Source organism: Dermacentor andersoni, chromosome 5 (assembly GCF_023375885.2).
Source record: "Dermacentor andersoni chromosome 5, qqDerAnde1_hic_scaffold, whole genome shotgun sequence".
NCBI lineage: Eukaryota > Metazoa > Arthropoda > Arachnida > Ixodida > Ixodidae > Dermacentor > Dermacentor andersoni.
The window spans coordinates 195,824,559-195,850,657 of NC_092818.1; the positions used below are offsets into that span (position 1 = coordinate 195,824,559).

The following is a 26,099-nucleotide window of genomic DNA, read 5'->3' on the forward strand; positions in this document are numbered from 1 at the left end:
CGCTCTTTTTTGCCCTTGCCCCTACCAAGGCATATTTGCACCGTTATCTGACCCTGCAGGGAGGAGTGGTACGCAGGCGGTCATTAATACATCGACCGGTTTGGCCTATGTAAAATCTTTCGCATGTGAGAGGGAACTTATACACAACCCCTGCGACACATGCCGTAAAACGGTTTTCATGCTGCGTTGTGCAAACGTGGTTCCTTGCCCTGCCTCGAGAAATACGCGAGCACAGACCCGAAAGCTTACAAGGGGCAGAAAACACAACACTTACTCCCTGCTTGGCGGCAACCTTGTTGATGTTGTGGCTCCCTTTATGCACGTACGGCATGACTTCAAGTTTCCTACGTTCAGCTGTTGCCCCACCATCTACCAGCTTCGTACGTTCCTTTTTTAGCCTCTGAAGCAGCGATTCAGGCACCGCTTTCAAAAGGGGCGGAGGGAACCCTGCGGCTTCTAAACGTTGGAATTGCGCGTCAAAGCTACTTATAATAGCGTGGTGACAGCTTCTTTCGAGTTCATTGCGGAAACAATTCATTGCAATCCCTCTTTTTACAATCTTTGAATGTGCAGATCCAAATGGTAAAAGAGCTTTCTTGCCCCTGGGTGAGAACATCCAGCATAAATGCCCGTCACCAAAGAATGTTAGTTGCAGTTCTAGGAACCTGATGGAATGATTGCTAGGAAGTTCATGAGTGAAATTAAGAGTGCGTGAAGAAGCTTTAAAAGCAGTCAATACATCGTCTACTGCTGCGAGCAGAGTGTCATTAGGTAAAAGCTCTAAAAGTACTAAATAATTGTCTACATACCCAAAAACTTTGCATACACGCTTCTTTTGGAGGAAGCTTTGAAGTTTCCTGTCAAATTTTGCTAGACATATCTGGGAAAGCACTGGAGCAAAACTAGAGCCAATACATATTCCTTTTTTCTGAAGGAACAAGGAGCCTTTGAATTCAACAACAGTGGATGACAGATAAAAGGATAAGAGCTCTAGAAAGGCATCCACCGACGTACCACATTCATTCTGGAAGATTACAGGACTGCAGTGATCAATAAGTTCACGCACAGCTACAAACTACAGCTATAAACAATAACTTTGCAGCTACAAACAATAAGTTCACGCACAGCTGTGGTGTGAACTTCTCTTGTCCTTTGTGTTTTTTGACTGGTTTTTTCCTTCAAGTATGTACCAACAGGCTCGGATTTCAACCGTTCTTCTTGACGATGCTTGACTCGAAGAAGCACATACGCCAGAACAAACTGGAGCACACGGTCAAATTCTTCAGGATCGCTGTTTGAGAGCTTTGAAGCTGTGAGCGCTATTTTTCCAATTTCAATGCTTTGGCTACGCTATGGATTAGGCGTCGAGCTAGCTATGGCTTCAAACAGCTTACGGCTGGGTGAAACAATGACATTCCTGAAGTAAACTACATACAATACGCCGATTAAAGTTTCTCATGCCATCTTTTAAACATCTGCTCCCTAGATAACTGTTTTTTTTTATTGTATTACGATTGGCAAGCAAGCATAAACGTTTCACTGCAGCTATCGCCATCTCAACGCTTAATGTCAATAAACATGCGCGTGTGGCAGCGATCGAAATATAATGGCATCAAGAAACTTAAGGTCTTAAACTTTTAATGGCATTAACTTCGCCCGTGTGGCACAGGTATTAAATACAGGTATTGGAACCCTAGAACAAAACAGTGCATACAGTATTCAGATTTTTTACATGACAACTGCAATTCAACGTCGGAAAGCTCAGCGACTGCTCTGCCGCATGACTGTCGCACATGAGGTGAGCGCCTATAGAACTAAAGTTTGAGGGTCTGAGCCGCAGACACGCAGTGAAACAAATACGAGCTTTGCAGACAAATAAATAAATAAATAAATAAATAAATAAATAAATAAATAGACGGTCTACAAAATAGACGGCCTTACCAAAGCACTTGCTCTGGTTTGTGGCACGGTCGATGAAGACTTTGGCGCTGATCACATTGCCGAAGGGCATGAACATCTGCATCAGCTCAGCGTCTCCAAACTCCTGAGGAAGGTGGTAGATGAACAGGTTGCAGCCTTCAGGACCTGCGCAGCGGCGAACAGTGGGCGCGACGTATGAGCGTCAGTGCTCGGCCATAGCAGGGCATCGCCCGACTGCATGCGAGTCCGGGCAACAGCACGCCACAATGCCAGCGGAGCACACCCGGTTGGTTTCCGCAGCCGACATGTTGGCGCATAGTGGATAGGTTGATGTCATAGCATGGTCATTAATCAGCGCCTCGTGGTTTAGTGTGCTAGTTCGTGAAATTAGAATTTTCTGGTAAATAGACCCCAAGATATTTATAACGTTCAACTCGTTCAAGAGGCAGTCCGTCCAAATTATAAACGGATCTTGCGGGGAGACGCCTGCGGGTGAAATACAGGAGTTGACACTTTGCACTGTTTAAAGGCATGCCACACTTCGAGCACCAACCTTGAATCGCGTTTAAATCACTCTGTAGGCAGCTAACGTCGTGATCATTTTGAATATTTCTCTAAATTACGCAGTCGTCCGCATACAATGGCACTTCGCACTGACGACCTTGCACAATATCATTAATGTAAACTGAAAAATAACAACGACCCCAAAATAGACCCTTGAGGCACGCCAGAAGTTACAGTAGTGGCGCGAGTTGATTTAACTGAGTAGATTAAAACACGCTGCGTTCGCCTAGTCAAATAATTTCTGATACAGTTGACTATAGCAGGATGAATAGAGAGACATGATAATTTATGTAACAGCCAGGCATGAGGAACGGTATCAAAGATCTTTCGGAAGTCCAAAAATACACACTCTACCTGGTAACCTATGCCGGAAGAGTAAAAGAGATCATGGCAGAATTGTACCAATTCAGTCGCGAATGACAAGTCAGGCCTGAATCCATGTTGGAAATTTGAAAAGAAAGTATTGCTTTGAAGGTGTTTTATAACAGAACTGTAGATTCTGTGTTCAATTATTTTGCAGCACACGCATTTTAGAGAGATGGGCCTATAGTTCTGTACTGTATTTTTGAGAGCGCTTTTATGAATGGGCACTACATTAGTTACGTTCCATTGTGATGGAATTGAGCAGCTGTGTAATGACTTATTAAACAAAACAATTCGGAAATAAGCAACTTCTTGAGAGCAAGCTTTGGTTACCAGAAACTGGATATCGTCAGAACCTGCAGCAGATTTGTTTTTTAGATCAGAAAGTAGCTTGAGAACACCGTTATAAGTGACCGTAATCATGGGCATCTTCTCGTAGGCTACTTCATGCATTTCAGGGAGTAGACTCGTGTATGAGGAAGAAAACACGGATTTAAAATAGGAATTAAGAGAGCAAGCTTTCCCATAATGATCAGACACTGTTTTATCATCGACTAAAAAATTAGGGACGGTGATCGTTTCCTCGTCGTTAATTTTAACAAATTTTAAAAATATTTTAGGGGTTTATTTTAGTCTTGAATTCAGCGAAGAAATGTAACTTTGTTTGTTTACTGTGATATCTTGGTTGATTTTGTAGCTTATGCGGCGCATTTCTTGGGAAATACACTGCTTGTGATTTCTTATGTATGTGGCATACTGGCGGTGTTTCTTGTTTATTAGTCTTCAAACTTCTTTATTTACGCAGGGTTTGTAATTCCGGCGCTTACTAGCTAAAAGGTTTGAATGGATGCGCTCTTCCATTAAAGCCATCAGTTCATCTCTGAAAAGAATCCACGATTTATCTATGTACGATGACTGGGTGACTCTACAAAAATCTGGGTATAAATGAGAAAGTTCAAGTGATAATGACTCATAGTCACTTCGGTCATAAAACAAAAAACAAAAACGCCTTCCTAAGATGTTTGTGGGCTGTTCTAACTGAAGTGGCAGAGCAAGTGGCCACAACGCAATCATGAACACGCCGTTTGTTACTAAACCACCGCGTGGAGTGTCTTGTACCGATGTTACGCTAACTTATACGCAGGGAGGCACCACGACGGCATACCAAAGAGTAGTGCTCCTAGAGCCCTATGTAAAGCGCGATGATGCACACTGGACGATATCCGCCGTTTCTGGAAGACTAAGCAAACACCGAGAATCTGAAGAGCTCCACATGTAAGCTGCGTCGTGGGGCTTACCCTCTCGCTGAGTCTGGGGGACCACCGCCGGCTGCTGCGTGAGGGCTTGGGCGAACTGGCCATACGCCGCAGGGTAGGTGGCTGCGTGAAGAGGACCACAATTGCGACTCACGCTTGCACCCGATACCGCAACCACGGAGCACTGCTGCTGGCCAGAGAGGTCAAAGTTTAGCAGTGTTTCTGATTCAATAGAAAAGAAGATAACTTTACCCAGACCTGCATGATGACCAAGACACGCTAAACATTTACAGAAAACCAACGAATTTTGTGTTGACAAGCTGATGTTCGTGTACCAAGGAAACATTCGTGCGATAAAGCAAAAACAACAACTGATTTTGATATAAAGCAGCCGTCGACGGACAAATAGAAGTTATCGGCGTAATTTTGAAGCTGGTGAAGCTCTTTTACGTGAAACTAAATATATGTTCACGGACGTCTATACCAACGTTTGGTTTAACCACGATATTTTTTTTTTCCACGGCGGTCCGTATGCCGCGCCGTGAAATCAAAACCTGCACAATGATGGCAACAGCGCTGCTCCTAGGACGAAAATCATGTAGCGCTTTTGTCTGGGTTGAACAATCAGTGTGAATGATGGATCGGGTGGAGAAGCGTGAGAAAAAGCTTATTTCAAGGTATCTTTAAATTCGACTAACGCTACAGCTAGTTTAGCTGGCGAATCATACTCATCTAATCAGCATGGACTTGTAGACGGTACTTTTCTTCGCGCTGGAACCTCGCATCAGAAACTGGGCCCGTATACTCACAAATATTCCCAGACGCCAGAGCACTTCCTCGGTTGCCAGTATTATTCATCCTACTACTAGCAATGACGGCACGACTGCAGCACCGATAACGATGTAAGGAAGGTTTGTCGAATGCAGGCGCACCATAGAAGCCCTGAGAACGATCTCGGTCTCAAAAGATTTTCGATGCCTTTTCCAGAGCAATGTGCTGACTAACCGCTAGGCCTTGCGTGAAACGCGATAACAGCTGACTCTGTCACCACGCTAAAGACGAACATAACACGACACTTGGCGATATTGAACCCGTCCGGTCAGGTTACAAACCTCCTCAAGTTTCGTTGGTATAGTGCAAAAGGCGGTATAGTGGGCCCCTGGGTTGTGCACTTCGTTGTGTGTGTTTCTGCATGTCTTATTTTTTTGCGCTCTAATCCCAGCATCTACTTTACGCAAGCGCCGTCCGCGACTGGCCACCGCAGCGGCCGGCGTTCCAGTACATTAAGGAGACCGTTTTACGCGAGAAGATTCTTATGAATACGGAGCTTTGGCTCCTGGTCGAAGAGGCTTACACAAGCATCCACTGTTACCATCACAAATACCTCTCCGAGTTTTAGTGAGAAGGAGCACGTCATTATGATAGCAACAATTAAGAAGGAGATGTCACCCGAAATGGCTGGACATTCAATCGCAGTTTTTCGTTTCTCAAATGGTGCGACTAAAGAACTTCGCAGAGTGTGGGTGTAGGCCAGTTGGTTATTCATGATTCCGAGAAGTTACCGCAAGAAAACACGAGACTTGAAGAAAGGGACAACACGAACCACTTCTATGGTGTTGGGCTGCTGAGCACGAGGTCGCGGGATCGAATCCCGGCCGCGGCGGCCTCATTTCGATGGGGGCGAAATGCGAAAACACCCGTGTACTTAGATTTAGGTGCACGTTAAAAAACCCCAGGTGGTCCAAATTTCCGGAGTCCTCCACTACGGCGTCCCTCATAATCAGAAAGAGGTTTTGGCACGTAAAACCCCATAATTTAATTTTTTAACACGAACCACTTCGTGTTGTCTTTTTCTTCAAGTCTGGTGTTCTTGTGCGGTAGCTTCCCAAAATCATAAAGAACTTCGATAGAAGCAATCTCATGCTATCCGTTGACAAGGTTGACGCAACATTTCCTGTTGTTTATTAAATGTTGTAGCGTGCGAAAATAGGCTTCTGAAGCGCTGGTTATCCCACAAATGTAGAAAGATGCACCCAACTCTGAGAAATGCGAGAAACAAAACAAGAACAAAAACGTAAATGGAGTGGCGGTGATGATAGCGGAGGCAGGTTTATGCTGTCAGTCTTCGTCAGCCACTTCTCCACGGAACGTGTTCGATGTAGTAAACGTAAGCGATGCTGTTGCGCTCCGCCACATTAAGGAGAAAAGAAAAATGAACACCTTCATTAGCACCAAAACAAGACTGGCGAAAAAGCAATACTGTTAGACTGTGAAATGTACCACGGCGGGAAAGCACGCAGAAAATGCTTCTGTTATTATAAAGTTGGCAGCATGTATTCTGTTGTATACGTTTCGAAAACAGTGATAACTACTGCTCACACACTTTCATAGTAGCCTCTGACAAAACTAACAGCAAAAGCAATGTTAATGCTACTCTGTAATTCCCGCATTTCGTAAATTACGTTGACAGAGTTGCCACAGATACTGCAATTAAAGACCAAGAGTTGAAAGCTTAAAAGCCTCGCTAATCGTGTTTTCTGTTGTTATTGTAACGGAAAGGAGGTCTTTCAGCTGATTGTGCTTCAGTGCCAGCAGACAATCGCATCGTCCGTCACATTAAAGTCGCTCACTGCTCCCCGCGCTGACTCAAACTTGGACGGCTCCGGCCTTAAAGCGCCGCAGCCCGGCAAGCACAGCGTGCATTTATATAATATTACTCCCTGTGTTACTGCCTTTTACTCATATGCGCAAGAGGAGCTGAGCATATCTCAGCTCTAGTAAAGGGATGTCAAATGTAAATACATTGCAGCATACAAGCTGTACCCGCGGCTGCAAAGAGCGTCGCAAAATTAGCATATGCAAATTGTACACTTTCAGGCCTCGGCAAACAGCACATTAATGAGCTTTTCGCAATTCATAACTGCCGACCAGGGGCCCCTGGCAGGCCGCCGTCCCCCCCAGAGCCAGCCACGTAGGAAGCCCACATGGTGCGCGTTCTTAATGAACCGGCAAGGAGGCTAGCTCGTCTGCTGGCCGGCAGCCACCACCAAACGCTCTAGCTTCTTCGTTCACCCTTTTAGGCGTCCGTGTTCTGGAGACCGATACCGAATTAGTGCGGCCGTATGAACGCTGAAGCCCGTGCAGCTAGTCTCTCGCGCTCACTCACCGTGCATGCCGCTCTAAGTTATAAATTTGCCTACTCTAAAAAGCTCACTACACGAGTGACAATGTTTGCGGACATCACACATACAGAATCCGCAATTTGTTGCAGCGCAGGACGTGGTGCTTCGCAGAGAGACTTTCTGACTCGACAAACACTGTTTCGAATGCGTGATGCGTAAAGCCCGAGCATCAGCGCTTGTCGTCGTCTCCCTCAGTTCTGGGTTTAAGCAGATATAGAAAGGAACGTTCGTATAGGACCAGTTGCATGCGGTATACTATTATCCTGCTAGGTGATTGCGCTTTAGACAGCAAAGCTCCAGCACCGCTATACATGAAGAAACTGTGAATGCCCGTGAGCGGCAAACGTGTTTTATGTTGGAAATTCACATGGACACATAGGCTGGGAGGGTTTATAGTGTCACGCTGTCGTGACAATGAAGAACCGTTATGCCACTGAATCACTACACCACTATCGGCCTGGCGCACGCAATGCGATTGGACAGATTATTTTGCTACAATATCGGCGATAATATTCGAGAATGTTTCGATACAAGACGGCGCGTCTTGCGCCAAGCGATAATTTCTGTAACAGTGGTCAGCCGGTGAAAAACAATCACCAGAAAAACCTAAACAATGCACACGTGTGAATACATAGAACGCGAAAAATTGCAACCTAGGAAGAGACAAGGGCATGCGACCTTTTCTGGATTTAAATCCGGCAAGAACGAGCGTTTTCACCTGATGTGGAAGGCTATCATTTTGCCAGGCTTTCTACTTGAGTCGTAACTGAGATTTCCAGCTGCCACGCGGCCAGTACACGGGCATAAATACGTCAACTCCTGTGCGCGAGAGTAAGGCAGCAGACACACACAACGCTCTAATGAGCACGGGAGTAACCATCGCGTGTCGCGGATGTCGTGAGCCTTGTACTTTCTCCCGCATAGCACTGTGCTCAGGAAAATGCGAGGAAACATGCACGCCCACCACACGCTGTATTTCGCTTGTGATAGTCCGATTTACCTCGGCGACTACTCATTGGCGATGTCCTCGAGATATATTGCCGCCTGCTGGTCTGCAAGGAAAGCGAACGGGCTTGCCGCAAAGCTAGGTACATGTGCGTTCACCTCCTCAACAAGTTGCACAAAGCATTATGGGCCTTCTGTGTCTTACATTCGCTTGAACGAGGCCATTGGTGCGCGCCTTCGTGCTGGGCGCCAAGCGTCGAACGCAAAGCACAAAACGGAGCGACTCACGGATGCCGGCGAACGGCTGCAGCGTCGGGTAGGCCGCAGGCTGGAGGGCGTCGCCGTTCGGAACTGCCTGGGCTGCGAGTAGCGAGTGCGGGGTCTCAGACAGTGAACCTCGCACGGGGGCCGGTCCGACCCCCGGCCGCTGGCACGCGCGAACGGTGGAACCGGGTTAGCGCGGACGCCCACCATGCTAGCAGACTGCTATGCGGGCTACGCGCTAGCACGGATCACCGCAGCCAAATTTTTCCCTATAGGTTACTCTTAGGTCACCGGAATTCAACGAACTACTGCTCATTGAACAGTGACACTGCGGAATGCACACTACCAGGTAGGAAAGTCTCCTCTATGCCATATTCAGAACAAATAATTTTCAGCGAAATCACTTTCAATGCGCACTTATTGCATAAACCAGCGAAACCGAACGTCACGAAAGATAATCGCCAGCGGGCGCATTTCCTGTTACAGTTCTTCTCATGCTGCGAGAGCCGAAAGCTGGACTAGTCGACTCTGAGTGAAACTAAACATTGTTCTGAAAAAAAAAGAAAGAATAAGAAAAGACAGGCGCGAGCAACAGACTCCGAGAGAGCCTGCGGATGCTACAGCTCCTCTGTACTTATGTCGCGCACTTCAGCTGAAGGCCTTTGCGTATGCCTTCTCTCTGCCTTGCTTGACATTTATTCGCTACACGCAAAATAAATGACCAGGGTAAAGACTAGCGAATGGCCTTTCGCCAACTCGTCCCTCGCGCGTCTTTATCCGGGAGCCTGAGTGTTCATTCCGCGACGTGTAGCTGTCGACTGCACTGGCTGTGTACGGGAAACGGAAATGTGGCATCAAAGATCCCCTCACCAGGGCTCATCAAAAATTTTGAAATAGTACACTGTAAGCTGTAAACCGGCCTATAGGGATCCTTCTGCCCCAATAATTTTTCGAATTAATTCATTATTACAGGAGACCAGAGAAGCAAGTGTCGCGTCGCCATGCTGCCAGTAGACGAACAGCCAATATAGATGGACATTCTCTTCCTTTGTCTTGACTAGCTATCGCAAGCGGCGTTTCTTCCCAGCCATCTCACATGCTAGAGCAGAGGAGCCGCGCCACGTTTACGTCACGAGCCCGACCTTCTTTTTTTTCTCCATTCTCTATTCTTGCTTCGCGGCGCACTTCCAGGGTCGGTTTTGCACGTTTCGCATTGGATAATTTGCGGAAGTCACGATCCATAATCGGCGACATTGCAGGCAGTCGCCGATTATGCGTCTGACTTAGAGGAGATGTGTTTACGCGTGTGACTGCTTTTCTGGCAGAAAAGGAGCACGGGCTTTCGTTTTGATATTCTGGTTATCTTAGAGCCGTGCGGCGGTTTGAAGCTATGAAGACACGCTCGTCAGCGCGTGATATACTCACCACGCGTATTTGTTTGTATTTTCCAAATATGGTGGCGAGCCCTTTAACAGAAACGTGCTGCTAAAGTGAGGCACCGCGACGGATGTTACGTCACATGAACGTGTAGCTCAAAGTGATCTCCCGGGAATAAGTTTCCCGCATATCAACCAGTGTCAGAAGGCTCACAATTGTTGCAGTCGATGATCCACCTGCCAATTCGACGGCAGGACAACACACACACACACACACACACACACACACACACACACACACACACACACACACACACACACACACACACACACACACACACACACACACACACACACACACACACACACACACACACACGTATGTATGTATGTATGTATGTATGTATGTATGTATGTATGTATGTATGTATGTATGTATGTATGTATGTATGTATGTATGTATGTATGTGACACAAACGCTATTCGCATCAGAAGTTGTTGCTAGCTATTGCTTCAAGTGTGTCGCTGAGAATTTTTCAACGCACCAACTCCTCACTATGAAAGCTCTTGTTGCACAGTACTTTCTTATTCCTTTAAGAAGCTACCTATCATAAACAAATACCGGGGATAATTTCCGGTATGCGTAAGAAATTGTTTCAATTGACAGCTGAGTAAATATATGAATGAAAAATTGTCCCCCAGCTGAATTGTAGCACGAAGCTATAAAGGAAACCCATACGGGTTTATCAGAAAGAAACCTTTGCACTTGAAGGAAAACTCGCCCTAAACTTTCTTTTTAAGAAATTCGCACGGGTTTCTTTTGTAGCTTCGCGCTACAATTTGGGTGGATGACAATTTTCCCTTTCATCGACTGTCTTCCGCGATGACGGCTTCCGCAGAACCGATTGCAAGTAAATATATGTTTGCTATCGGGATTAGAAAGTGCCTTCTTTTTTCTTCTTCTTCAGACAGTTGCTGTACGCACGAACTACTTTGTGTCGCAATGTCTTCGTTCACAAGAACTATTATAATCAGCTTATCTTGTAGACAGTTCCTTCGTTATCACGATTAACCGCGAGTGACACTTCATACGAACGGTTCACGCGTATGAAGGACTTTGTAAATCTGGACTCTGATTCTGACAACCAAAACGCACACTCGCCCGCCACTTATGAACAAAACTTCATACTAGAAATCACCTACCTTCTGTGTGAAGGTGGCTGGGCAATTCTTGTAGTATAACTCGAACGGCGTCGGGAGGCCCGGAATGCACTGCAAACGAGACCCCAAATCATGACTATGTGCTAACCTCATATTGGCCCACGGTTATCGACGAGCGACCAGCTTGAGCGACGCAGCAAGCATCACCGTAAACGTATTTTATTGTGCTAGGAAAAATGCGTTTAGCAGCTGAGCCATGTATGTGTTCGTTCAGTCAATTTCTTCTTTTTCGGGGGGGGGGGGGGGGGGGTGAGTAGACGGACCTTCTCATTTTACAGGTGGATGTTAGAAACGACGTGACAATCACTAACAAGTTTATTAATAATTTGCGACTCACCAACTATTCAGTAAATACCCTTCAGTCAAACTTTGCTGAATAGGAGCAAATCACTGACCCCCCCCCCCCCGCATGTAATCTACTACGACTAACGAAATTAACGCAAATTCCAAGGTAACCGTGCCCTAAACGTGTGCCCGAAACATTGATGTCTCGTATGTGACTCTCACCTAAAATCTTCTCCATGCATTCCTCAGTGTTTAAAACCAGTGCATTTAGCAGCACATTTTACGGAAGGATTTTTTTGGTCCCACTCAGGATTCCTACTAATGGAGATGTCGCGAGCACTGGTTAGCTGGCTTCAATTCTGCTTTTTAGGTATATTGTACTTCATCATCTCCGCTACTTCTTCGGCCTTTTTGAGGTGCCCAGAATAGGACAAATGACCATAGATATACAGCGCAAATCCTGTGCTTAAAACAAAAAGAACTTGAGCAATATAGTCATGGTAGTGCCAAAAGTATTGAGGAGCCATTCCACTCTGTCAAGGTAGATGACCAGCGAAGCTGCAGCACATCACACATGGTGAGACAAGGGTAAGTGTATTTATTTTCATCATTTGGTATTGGCAGTGACGATAGCTTTGTGATTACAGTGATGTACACTGATTGGTTCAGTTACACCATAAGACGGAATGTAGGTCAAAGTAAAATATATACACGACCGTTGTTGTGTAGTTGAGTGACTTGAATTGGTGTGCCACTTCAAAACAAGCTTTTCTTGCACAAACTCTGTGATCCATTTCTTGTCTGGTTTTGAAATGTCCACATTGAAGTCTCGAACAATGATCACAGGGGTCGTGCCATCACGGCTAACCCATAGAAAGTACATGGTCATGAACTTCTCGCTATCACACTTGAGTGTGCCTGGGGATACATGAACAGTGGATGCCACAATTACATCTTTCGTTTGTACGGCACAGACTTCCATCGCCACAGTCGCTGGCATTGTCCGCTTGCGAGTCAATAGGAAAATTGTACATATAATTTATAGCCATGAACCTCACGGGGCTATGAGTCATTGCATTTTTTTTTTGTTTGCTTCCGGGGGTATGAACCATTGATGATGACAGTTTTCAACATGCTGTTCTCTATGTTGTACGCATGATTAGAAAGAATTTAAACGCTGTTCACTTCACTTTGTTGAGCGTTTTTAGCTTGAGTTACGAGGCTGTGAGTCATTGTATTTTTTGCTTGCTTCCGCGGGTATGAGCCATTGATGAAGACAGTTTTCAACATGCTGTTCTCTATGCTGTGCGCGTGCTTAGAAAGAATTTAGACACTGTTCACTTCACTTTGTTCAGTGCTTGTAGCCTCTGAATTACGGGGCTATGAGCCATTGGATTTTTTGCTCGATTACAGGGGTATGCGCCAATGATGAGGATAGCTTTTTGATGCACACGAAAAATACACGTGACCCTACCCATATACAGTGTCGCTGTAAAATACGCAATAGGAAGGTCACTGGGCTTAGGAGACACTACAAGATATGCTTAAACATCCTGCATAAGCTGCGTCAATAAAAGCGACGCATAATGCGGGCAAAAAAATTGTTGCGAGAACAAATCTTACTAATCAGTAACTGAAAGAGAAAAGAAACACAACGCATAATTGTGCCACCACCATGTCTTAAAAGGAAGCTTTAGCTCGGGCCCAACTCCGACGCGGCCTATTCAAATACATGTAAAATCGCAAAAACGTTTTTTGAGATAATCCCTGGACCGATTTTAACGAAATTTGTTGCATTTGAGAGAGGAAGGTAAATTCTAGTGATTGTTGGTCACGGAATTTCCATTTATGTCCTGAATTTTGTATAAAAGATTTTCAAAAATTCGAAAGTTTGAAATAAATAGAAGCACGAAGTTTACAGATTCATAGCGCTGCATAAGAAAGAGATATTTCGGTTATGTAAACGGGATCCATTAGATCATTGAAAGCGGACAAATTCGATACGTCATTTCTTATCTTACGTGAATTTGTTACGTTGTTTTCAAGGGTTCTGCAAAAACGATATTTCCATATTACAAATTTTTTGGAGATTCATGTGTAACATATCGATTTTGTCCGCTTTAGATGTACTATTAGATGCAATACAAAGAATTGTATAATCTATTTTCGTTGCTGAATTACAGAGTTGTAAACTTGATAGTTTCGTTTACTGAAAATTTTCGATGTTTGCCAATTTTTAATAAAAATTGACGACCTAAATAAAAAATCCGAAACCAACAGTCACTAGATTTGAAGTTTTTCTTTTAAATGCAACAAACCTTGCCAAATTTGGTGCAGTGGTTGCCGAGAAAAACGAATTCTCCTTTTACGTGTATTTAGATAGGAGCACCCGAGCTAAAGCTTCCTCTTAAGATATGTTTGTCCGTCTTTCTTACTTACTGCATGCTATAATTGTTATGCAGCTTAACTTGTAAAAGAAACACTTCCAACTGTCTTATGCAACCAGTATGCTCATTCCGTTGTAATTAAGAGAGCGCAAACTGTAAGGCACGATAAACGAAGTAAGAAGTCCAAGATTGGTACACAGGGAACACGAAAACAGTGAACAAGTCGAAGCCTCATTTGATTGTGCATTGTCAAGCGTGTAAATGTGATAGACATTTGCTGGGATATGTGGGCTGTGCGATATCAACAGGATATCACGAAGCCTGAAATAAAAATGTTGAAAAAAGAAAGAATCGGCTTCTGTATTAGCCTGTTCGTGTTGAGATCGTAATTTGCAAGGCCGTGCAAGTCTGCTGGGGTTTTCTTTTTAATTTGCTTTAAACGTATGGTATGGTGAAGTTTGCCGTAATAAAGATATCAGAGCTTGGGGGGGGGGGGGGAGGTGTCATTGTCCTCACTTCCTAGTTCGTGTCCTACAGTTCTTGCTGCTTTCATTACACTGAAAAGAGTTAGCGGTTATTTTGCAGTAAAGTGCTGAAGTCATCATGGAGGTTTGTAGGTTCCAGTCGTGAAGTAGGTTTTCCCGCTCTTTTTTGGTTGCTTTTGAGTATTCGGTCCGCAGCTATAGGTGTTCTTACGCAGATACTCACATGGATAGTGAGGCATGCCGTTTGTGTAGACTTCACCCGCCTGTCCATTCGCCTGAGCCACTGTAAAACTGGTCACGGTCGGGGAGGGAAGTGCTCCGTTCACCGGGTGTGTCGTGGCGCCTGCAATGCACACAAAACACGGCAGGCGACGTCAGCCTTGCACACGTCAATCCTCGACGCATTGGAAGCATCGAGACGCTGAACTGCCATGCATGCCGCTGTAGTAAAAAAAAAGCATAATAATAAAATAAAAAACACAGACGACGACAGAAGACGCTAACTTGTTAAACTAGAGCTTCCGTTTGGTTCCCACAACGTTAAATCCCTTGAAAATAAACGCACTTTAAACGCGCTTCCTGCATAAAGACAGGTAGAATTTGAAGTGAGCAAGTGTCTGCTATGATCCCTTGTTGCCCCTCGCTATTCCTGTTGCGCGGGCACGCCCTTTCAAGCTCGCAAGGCTGAGGAGCACTTCGATGCCTCTCGCACGCGCTTTTGATCTTTGGGACATGCAGCACTTATCCCGCAGGCAGGGCGACCCTTATTGTAGTCATCGTTGTTGCAACAGCCAATGTACCATGTGTCCCAGCTAACGTTGCGAAGCCGTTCAACGAGAAAAAACATTAAAGAAACACGGTGCAAGATACCATGATAAAACCTATGGTGTCCAAGTGTCAAAACGCTGACAACCGAATACCACAGGTATACTGTAATCGTATCTCGCACCACGTTTTTTTTTCTTTCTCCTTTTTTTTTGAACAGCTCGGCTAACGTTAGCTGGGACACCCTATATAGTAGAGCCTGTTAATATTACTGACATTTGTACCTGCAGCTGAATACCTTGTAGGTTGTGAGCGCTTAAAGATGACGACTTGTAGACACGTTTTAACAGAAACTAGAAAAATAAATTATTTTCTTGGTTGTAAGTGCAGATAGATGCTGAAAGAATACACTAGCGTCTTTACAATATACTTTCTTCTGAGCATCTCTCTGTTCTTTCCTCATTCTGTGACGTGTCTGTCAGCAAGTCGAAGGTGATTCTAGACAAATTCGTCCGAGTACGTCATCGCCTGCTCAAGACTACACAATTATTTCTAGGGCTTCTTTTCTTCTTGGAAGCCTTCTTTCTCTACAGTTGCTCGAAGTGCGAGGTCTATCAAGCCATAAAGAAGACGCTACAGAGCCTGCTGTAGAGGTGACAGAAATTCAACTCGCCAGACGCATGCACCTCATCAGCCAATATGGCCATTGACATCCTGTGTTTTGCTGCGAATATTTTGCATTGTGGTGAACTCTGTTGTGGTTCATTGAATATGTCTGTCTGGAAAGCCCTTTTCAGCAGCGACGTGAAAAATATGCCAACCGCACATGAGCCACGCTTATATCTACCCTGGTTTCAAGACTGAAAGTATAGCCGTGCAGAAGCAAAAGTTAGAAAACGGAAAATTCAGGTGGAATTGTGCGCCTTAGCAACTACAGGCACGGCAAGTCGGGCGGGTTGGTAGAAATGCACGGCGCTTGCATGCTATACGTCCTTCTTCGCGCTGTTTATCTGCGGCCATGCTTACTTTACTTGCATAAAAAGTAAGCTTCATCGGCGAAACCAGCAAAATGCGTGCCGCGTAACTCTGCGACAATGCATGAACAGTTCTTAAACAGCCAAGCCATATGCGATGGCCGCGGCAGTTTTTAACTCATCTTAACCATGCTACTGACTTTATAGACGGTGGTCAAATCGAGAAGACAGCAAGACTGATTTGACGTTGTTGCGATCGCGTTTAGCGACGATACGTTATTCTGCTCGATCATTCTATTGCTCGCCGAATAAGTGCATTCCTTGCTTTCCCTTAACAGTGAAGTAAATTTTGCTTTCAGCTCCATACAGTGTGTCTACCAAGTTGACATTTCCTAATTCCCTCAGTTTCCAAGGTTTTCCCCGAGTGCCTTTGCAAAATTACCTGGGCCGCACAAAACTTTGTTTTATGTAAAGACGGGCCGATACAATGTCGCCTGATGCTGTCACTCTCTAGTAAGTATTAAAAAAAACGACTTAATCCAGTTTGAACAGTAAGGAGTAGTGTTTATATTATTCAAAAAGAAATCAGAAGGGAGGGGTTAGTAAATTTCACAAAGAATCAAATATCTTCGAAAAAAAAATGATAAAGCCCACTGCAAATCGAGCCGAACATTCAAATACGAATAAAAAGAGACGAATACAGAGCTTACAGAAGCAACTATTTTCGAATATAAGCTATTTCTATCAACTGATAGCAAGCTCATTGGCATGAGGCCCGAACTTTGTCACAAGTGAGATTCTCTCTCAGCAGCTGGAAGGTCAACTTCAACTGTCCTAACATACTCTCGGCCCATGCACAACGCCTCAGTGTTGCATTTCACTGCTTCATCCCTTTGGATGAGGGATACCTGCATCTAGACGTCAGCCAACACCTTGTTTATTGACACCAGGCCCCTTCCAACAAGCAGCGGCACGCTTCCTTTCCCATTGATTCCTCAATGCGTCGGTTCCTTTTGTTCTCGTCCTACCTTCCGTCGCGCTTTCGTCCGACGGACCATTTGAAGCATCTTCTTGGTCAGCTGTAAAGCGAACGTCCGATTTTTCGGACTCCATAGGAGCCGCGAAAACGTCCGAAAAATCGGGCAGTTCAATATAATGAATGCATGTTTTTTACTGTCCCTAAAGGCTCAAATCGCGACAGGCATATCCGAAAAGGCTCTGGAGGCCAGCCGGTACACTTATTAGGCGTATCGGTGCTCGTACTGTGGCAGGAGACAGAGCATGCACGCGTGTATAATTAAGGCGTACATACTAGTCGCGTGACAATTGCCAATTCCTACGCTTGTTAAGCTTCACCGCAATACTTTGCGTATGTCTCACCGCGTAAGTTTGCCAAATTGAGGCAAAACCGACTTTCGGAAACTGGTATTACGCAATGTGTCGCGCATTCCGAGCTTCGAAGGCAATTGCGAGGATTACAAAGGCGGAGTCAATGCCATTGCTGACAGCTGCGAATTTTTTCAAAGAAAAACACGGCACCGAACGGCAAGAAGCGAACATCGAAGCAGCGAGGCTTAGCTTTGTGGCGGTGGTGGCTACGGCTGCCAGCGGATTTGCATGCGACAGCGCAGGTTCGAGGCGGCGAGATAATCAAAATGGCGGCGGTGGTGGCTTTGATTAATGCCGTCTCGGACCTGCTATCCCGACAAAAAAAATCGGACAGAAAATCGGACGGCGAACGGTTCTTGACTCGGACATTTCAGACGTTCTTGTACATGGTGCCGCGAAGCCATCCGAATTATCGGGCATGTCCGAAAAATCGGGCGTCCGGAAAATCCGTCGTTGACTGTACACTGGCAACTCCTCCAGCCGACGACAGCGCGTCAAAGACGATTCGTTACGATTCCTCTCTGTCACTCGAGCTAGCATTAGCGCGACTTTCGTTCCCTTTCAATAAAATTAAAGCTAATTTTCCCTGATATAGGAGCACAAAATCCCTGGGTTCTCGCTGAGTATTTCCATACTATTCAAAATTCCTGAGAGTTCCCAGCTTTCCCAGTTTTCCCGGTTCGTAGACACCCTGCGCAGCACGCTGCAGTTAACTGGTACTCTAGTTGGGCGCTCCGATGGCGAAGGCGGCACAGTCAATCTGCTCTTAGCGCCTGGAGTTCTACGTTGCGTCGCTAGCACGCAATGCGTGCTGGCGTCCATTGAGTGGAAGAGAGCACGAGACAGCGTGAAAACGAAAATGTGAGATCCGTTTTTCTCTGTCGATTTCTGTTTGCCTCTGTTTTCTGCGCGTTGTTGCAACATCGTGATTAAGCTCATTAAGCAATCCCCGATGCAAACACAAAGCTGTCAGAGCACATTACTCGGTAAAACTAGTTCGCTTTCCATTAACGCGTTACTTTATTTGCGATGACTTGCAAGAACGCTCCGCGACAGCGTTGGGCGAGCACGCACGAAGCAGTTCGTGAGAGAAGGCGCCGGCCATTGGCGCACATAGCAAAGGCAGTAATTCATGAACAAAGAGACATCACGAAGTCATCGGGAAAATGCGGTCTTCTCTCTAAGTTATTTTAGAATGTTCTGTATACGCGCACACACATACAAATAATAAGGCTAACGAAGTGCACCATAGACCAGCGAAGCAACATGCGCACACGGCGACGCATACGCTGAATATAAGAAGGGCATGCTATTTCAGCGGCAAATACGAGCCAAACGCGCAGGGAACAGGATGCCTGGCGCGCCAGCTTCTACCATCGCAAAATGACCGGCCACAAGCGGCCCACGCACGATACGGCCGCACTCCGCGGGCGCGCGCGCTCTCGATACGCCTGTGAGCAATCCGTCTCGCCATGCCCACGTTTCGACTCAATCGAGAAAACTCGCGTAGTACAACTCATTTCTGCCGCTTTTGGCTGGGCGTCCGTCTCCCGGAAGGCGTTTTCCCCACGCAGTTTGCCCGTTCATGGCGTCTCTCCTCGACTTGGGGGAGAGAGCGCGCACAAGGGGGCGCGTGTTGCTGCGTCTCTTCGAACGCTATGACAAATGAACGGTGCCAGCAGCCGAGTACGTGCTCGTCGGGAAGGAAAACGTGAAGGAGAGCGAACGATGAGGCAAGAAAAGCAGGCGGGCCAATCATGACAGCCATTTTCCCGTCTCTTCGCTCCGTCAACCACGGCGGGAGAACCACGGCGCGAGCGACCAAACGAAGCGGGGCGCCAGAGAAATCAGCGAAGGAGCGGCGCGTGTCGCAGGTATATACAGCGGGGAGGGGGAGTTGGCCGCCAAAGTTCGCCTCTTCCCCACGGCCACGTGGGCGGCAATCCGCCGCCCGGAATGAGTAACGAGCCTCCGTTTCAGGCTAGACACACGTCGGGCACTTCGCGGGCGCGCGCCTGTCTGTCTGTACGTAGCTCCGCTGTCGGGCATGCGGCCGCAAACGCCGCTTGCGCATTTGCTGTTCGTGCTAGCATTCGCACGGCCGCGCAGAGAAGACATGAAAGGAAATACGGAGCGAAGCGGGGGCTCACCACACGCACTAGGGACTAGAGCGCGAGTGCGCTATACATGGCCGTACAGGCGGGGAGATTCGAGTGAGCAACATGTGGCGATGTCGTTAACGCCGGCGGCAAGTGCGAAAGAAATCGTTCGCTCGGTGTGCCTGCTCTTTTTGCCGAGATCGCGAGGCGAATGGCTACGGCGATACGCATAGCGGTAGTGGGCGAAGGGAAGCGCCGAAGAGTCGTTCGACGAAGTGCACCGCTAGCGGAGTTTGATGCTGCTGCTGATACACAGCGCTTAGAGAGAACGCGCCTGCTCGTACGGGCGCCGTGGTGCAGCACTGCTCCATGGAAAATAAAATAAGTACAGGACGAACACGCGCTCGAATGGGAAAACAAGAACTCACTGTTGCAACTCTCGGAACCGCGCTCAGGAAGAGCGACGCGGGAAGAGAAACAGGCGTCGCACTACACGCTTATACTGATCTTTTGTGTGTTAATTCGGTTACATATATATATATATATATATATATATATATATATATATATATATATATATATATATATATATATATATATATATATATATATATATATATATATATATATATATATATATATATATATATATATATATATATAGCGCGGTTCCGAGAGTTCCTTTGTGGCAGCTGAATCTTACGCTGCATGACACACAACATTCTTCTCAACATAATATTTTATGCGTTGTGTACGCTTGTCTGAAGGGTAGAATGTACAGACCAGAGGACATGATTGAACGGTATAAGTATGAGGGAAGGGGACTCCGGGAATTGAAAATCTGCCCATATATCAGGAACATAACAAGAGTAGAAGTATGAGTGAGTCGTCTGGCGACAACTGCAGACACAAACCTTCTTCAGTCCGGTGCGATTGCGGCACATTTTCCCCGCACAATACCCGAGTGCTCTTTGCAAATTATATCAGGCAACTAGAGCGACTCTCTCCCACATGTTGTGGGAGTGTTGTGTTATATTAGCTACAATGGCAGTAGCTCCGGAGGTTCTTGCGTCGAAGTGGGCCGCCGCTCTGCGCAGCTTCAACTTCAAGACACAAGAGTGGGCTGTCCAGCAGGCCCGAGAGGCGGCGACGAGGCAAGGCCTCGAAGTCCCCTCATGGGAGACCCGAGCCCAGGTCGTCAAACTTTGCCGGGTTTGAAATAAAGTTGTTTCCACCCATCCATGAGTGATACAGCGCCGATAAGTTTACATTATGACATAATAATTCTGCACCCGATACGTAGTCCTTGAGGACGACGTTACTGTCGACATTGCCAACTAGAGATAACGTCAATGTCGCCTGAGTGAATTTCAAGTTTGGATCGGGTGTCACCTGTCATTCCAACGTTGTTTTCTTGCATTCATTTAGTGGCGTCGGTTTGCTTTCTCGCTACTCGGAAGTAGTGTGCCTTAGAACGCCAAGCAAACAGAGTTCAGCCCAACACTATACCTAGCTCCGTATACGAACACTAATTCTACGGGGGTCTTTATTCCGCACTGGTCCCTGCCGGGCTTCGCTTTAGAGTGCGCTCTATGGAACTCGAACGCGGCTTGCGAGTCAGGTTCTCAAAGTTATTCAACTGGATCGTACGGCCTGCTCAAACGGCGAGCTAAGCCTGTGTGTATCAGAGCGCCATGCAGGGTTGCACGCCGGTCCAAAGCGACAGCTGCCAGTGACCGTTTTCAGGGACAGCGCCTTCACAGAGCACAATAGCAGCACGGACTCAGCTGGCGAAAGAACGAGGCTTCCTCGGGAAGGGCTCACCAGAAGCAGTTGCACCCACGACGGAGAGCCAGTTATTGAGCACTTGAACTGCTCCGACGGTATAACTGCCGAGACGCACCCGGCTGAGTGCATTGCGACTCGATTGAATAGCGCTTAGTTCTGGCTTAGAGTCAAGGATGCTTTTGTGCGCGGCAGCTTCGCACGGGGCCCACGACTCACTCCGCCCGCCGACAGCCACTGGTGTACCATTTGCGCTATGCTGCACAGTACTGCCGACAACAAGCTTGATGCAAATAGCGCGGTGACGACGTCGATTTACTCGAGCGCCTCTTCAGAAAGACTAAGACGTTTACCGGCGACATTACCCTTTCGTAAGAACAAACTTGTGTGTTTCACATTGCGCGAGAAATAAATGTCCAGTATAGTGGAAGAAATCCCCCGCCGTTACTGTCACTATATCAAGCATATTTGAAACTACCGTGTCAAGTTTGCAACATAGAAGTGCCAAGTTCAACATCGTCACGTATGTGAGGCATAAAGCCGTACATTGAGCCGAACCCGTTGTATAAGACTGGCGAATAAATAGAGCATTGTTTTTGGAAGTAAGGACAGGGCACGCATATCACGGTGCCTCGGAGCTTTGCAGCTGAAATAGCGCTTAGAGCAACTGGCTCCACGTAGCCAGATTGTGTCGACATGGGAGCGCATGGGGAAAGGCTTGCACCGTGTACTTTGGCGACAACATTAACACAATGTCTTCGTACAACAGCACTGTACCATCTGTTTTCGGGGACGCTGCCATTTTCTTTTTTCGACTTCACTACATTCATCACCCATTCCGTCAACAGGAAACGTGTGTATAATTTTTTTTATATGTTTGTTGACTAACTCTTCATGGCCTGATCATTTCTTTTTTTGCCACCAAAGCCCTATTTCGGCGCCCTCTTGCGGATGTAGATCAAGTCTCTTTTCGTCACCTGGTCAAGCCTTGTCTTCTATATTGAACATTTGCTGCGATGTCCGTGACTTCTACGGTTCCTTGGCTGTTGTCGCTCCCAACTCAACCCTCCCTTGCAAGTCGTATAACTGAAGCTATCTGTATCTTCTGAACAATGGGATATATTCGCTGGGGCCTATTCGGTTTGATACAAAATTGCTCGTTGTACCACCGCTCAATGAAGCTTTCCTTTCGGCTTGGCCAGCTTATTATTGTTTAAAAGAACTGAAACATCCTTTTAATTCTGATATCCCACCTGCAATATACTGGCTCTATTTTCTCTAAATGCGATCTTCATCCTCGGACGTTGATGCCGAAAACCCAGCCACGGGCGTCACGAAATGAGTGCGGCGCTGCCTTTTCGCCTCACTTGCTTCCACGTGATCATCTCTGTCCACTCACGTGCGGGTAGTCTGCTGTACCATTTTCAGGAAGTGGCTGATTTTTGTATAGGTGATTGCGATAGGCCCGTTAGAGCTTCGTTGCGTGTACCTTTTTTTATTCGGTTATTTATTTTTGAAGAGGCTGACGGAAGACGTTGTTGAAAACGTATTCGACAACATTAAAATAAATAAATAAACGCATTGTATAATGCGTACCTGCAGTACGCAAAGGTGTCAATGGAAGACATCATTGCGGCCATCTGACCAAGTCAAGGAGTAAATATGTTTCTGTTACTTTGCCGGTTTCATGGTCACTGTGCAGACGAACGTCCGCCGAAAACTCTTCATTATAAGGTATGACGTACAGTGAGCGCAAGCACACAGCAGGCATTTATTTTACCCTCAGGGTACGGAGTACATCTAAGAGGGGAAGGGCAACTCACAATAAGAAGAAAAGAATACAAAGCACATTTCATATACAAGAATATAGAACAATAGAGGAAGAAGTTAAAAATGCTAACAATTTTCTTACAACATAATAAAACAATTGATTAACAATAATATTAGAGGGAGAACAAAGACAGGATACCAAAATCAGTTAATGGACAAAACACAAACGCGGTAATTAGGTAATCAGCGTTGTGAAGACGTTTTGAAATAGAAAGGATCAGTGATTCTTGTCAGTAATGCGGGTAGGGATTTCAGTTCTTTACAAGTTATTGGTAAATATGATTGCGCACACGTTAGTGTTTTACAATGGGTCACTGAGACTTTTTGTTGCTGCTTACGGTGATGAGAAATGAGGGGTGCTGGTTAAATCCTTCGGGAGCGAAGATTAGAGTTATGGTGGAAAATCTTATGGAACAGAAAAATGTGGATTTGCTTTCAGCGAGTGGCTGGTTGGATGAAGTTTAAATGGGTTGGATGAAGTTTTCATTTGGGTGACACAAGCTGAACGATGACAGTTAGCCAAGGTAAAAGACGATATTCGAACGATGTGAACGAGAAGAGGTTCCTAACGCGGCCCTGTTGATGCGTTCTTTTATGTTGCTATGACGAGACGTCGTCCATACTGTCAACGCGTTCGACGTTCAATTTTTTTTATCCGGTTTCTCTCGATGTCTCCCGCCCAGACTTTCGGTTCACGGGAACTACGCCATCACCCGACATATCTCAACAACAGGACAGCACACATACAGGGTATTTCAGCGAACATTCTCAAAATTCTTTAAAAATTGCCTGCGGCAGATATAATAATTCTAGTCCATGAGCTGGTCTACTCGAAGAGGCGGACATTACTTGCACAGAAAAAAATGTAATACATAATCGATTATTTAACAGTCTTCGACTAATTGAGTTTTAACTAATTACTTATGGCACATATTGAAATGTAAGAATTCTAGCGGGTAAAACTGCAAGGTATGTCAACTTGACACCATTCACGAGCTATGCGCCGTCCAACTTGCGGTAGAACAGCATTGTCGTTCCCCTTACTTTCATAACGAAGCGTCCTTCATGTATTGAAGAAAAGTGATTGGAACGCCAATGCATTTCTCCGCAAAGTTCGGGAATTAATATATAGAAACTGGTGTCATCCTGAGAATTCGTTCCCAGTGATCTTCAAATTCTAGCCTTGCGAACTCCCCGTCTAGAATTTGTAAATTGCTATATGTGCCATAATTCGTTAGAAACTTATTTAGTGAACTTTTGTTAATTAGTCGATTATGCATTTACATTTTTTGTTCAAGTTATGTCCGCCTCTTCCACTACGGATGCGTCAGACACCGGCTTTGTTCTCTACGAAATTACGCCACGGAATAAAACCTATACCTAAATATCCTCACTTCAACAATTATATTAATAAACCGAATTGATTTCTTTGGCTCTTTCCCCGTCTTCGCACCCGCACTTCGTCGGCTAAGAGCGCTTGCTCTTTCGCAACCGAGTTGCAGGGGGAATATTTCGCAAAACGCGCCCATGTTGTCGGCCGAGGTCCGTCTGAAGGCTTAGATGCTGCGGTCGGTGCTGGTGTCGGGTTTCTCCGCCGCCTGTGCTGGCGTATCCAGGCAGCGTTTGTCGTGGAAATCCGCTACGCGCCTCTTTCTCGTCTCTTCCTTGTGGGTTGTCCTGTGTTTCGCGCTGAATTTTTGACCTTAGAAATACCAGGTACCAACTAGCCCAAACCTAAGTTTTATTGAAGTCTCTTGTCGAGACTTGCCATCTCTTTTTATGGGTGATACACGTTTCAATGGCACATAATTGCAAACCTGTTTGTGGCTACATTCACCGTTCCTATGGCACTTAACGACCGCCGCTTCCGCGATGTCCTACTTTGGTTCAAAAATGAGAATAATCCTAGTTTTTAAAAATTCTTTTACATCTCTTTGGTGCTCCTTGATTCTTCGCATCAATTCTCCGGCTTCGCAAATGTAGAAATGCACGACATGTAAATGTACGGAAATGCAAGAAAGCACGGACAATAGGGCAGAAGGGTAACTTGCCTGTTGTCTTCTCGTGCTCTCTCTGTCACATCTTGCATAAAATCTGTTCTATCACGGTTGTGACCAAAGAACCCGTAAATACTGCGTGCTTTCTTTCGCGCCTCGTCTGGAACCCAATAAATTCTTCATAATGACAAGTGGCACGACGAACTGTCGTCGAATCCTTGAGGATATCAAAGATTGCAACCGTTTCATTGAACAACGCAAAAAAAAAAATATATAGGTAATAACAAAAGACACGACGACACGAGTAAAGAAGCGTGGCGTACGGCGAGGAACAGAACTCACCGGACGTCGGCGTGAGCGCGGGGCTGGCCAGTCCGTTGGGCATGGCGCCGATGGTGGGGATCTGCGCGGCGGCCAGCGCCGCCATGGGGTTCATGTATCCTCCCTGGGCGGCCGCCATCAGCGCCGCTTGCTGCTGCATCAGCTGGCACCGCGTGCCGCATTCATCAGCTCGAGGGGGTACACGCCCCCGATCGCGCTCACCACTACGTACGCGTGCACACTCTGGCCATGCAGGACGCGGATGATGCTCGCGGAAGAAACGACGATGAGAAAGCATGGTGACAAATGCCCTTAGAGGATAATACAACAGGTGCACAGTTCTCTTACGTGTTTCTCTTTATGTGCTCGGCGGACGGACAATTCAAAACATTGCAGTCGGACTACCTCACAAAATGTAATGAAACGTTTCAGTAACAGTTAAACTTCAACACGTCACTTAAGTTGGGGCAAATGTAAAATTATCTCCACGCAAGCAGCCACCTCTGGCCGCCTGTGGCGAAAAAAAGAACCAACAATGAACTATGCAGAATTATCATAAGAAGTATACATTGAAAGCGTAGTTGGTTAAGAAAAAAAATCAGAAATAACAGCTTTTTGCCACAATAACTGTAAGCGCACACTACGCTGTTGGATCTCCCTGTACATGCGGCACTCGTACTCTTCTTGCTTA

At 46.1% G+C, this 26,099-nt stretch overlaps 1 protein-coding gene across 4 annotated transcripts in view; it reads right to left on the reverse strand.

Annotated features, from left to right (window-relative positions):
* Window positions 1-26,099, reverse strand: part of bru3 (CUGBP Elav-like family member bruno 3) — a 710,212-nt gene that overhangs the window by 11,001 nt on the left and 673,112 nt on the right. For 3 of the 4 annotated variants that reach the window (XM_050179555.2, XM_050179552.3, XM_072288484.1), the window contains exons 7-12: window positions 25,430-25,571; window positions 14,472-14,591; window positions 11,074-11,142; window positions 8,519-8,590; window positions 4,146-4,226; window positions 1,942-2,085 (exon numbers count right to left, since the gene is read on the reverse strand). In XM_050179555.2, the coding sequence (XP_050035512.1) occupies window positions 1,942-2,085; window positions 4,146-4,226; window positions 8,519-8,590; window positions 11,074-11,142; window positions 14,472-14,591; window positions 25,430-25,571 (628 nt within the window). The remainder of the gene's footprint in view (window positions 1-1,941; window positions 2,086-4,145; window positions 4,227-8,518; window positions 8,591-11,073; window positions 11,143-14,471; window positions 14,592-25,429; window positions 25,572-26,099) is intronic. The other variant, XM_050179554.3, reaches the window with a different exon arrangement.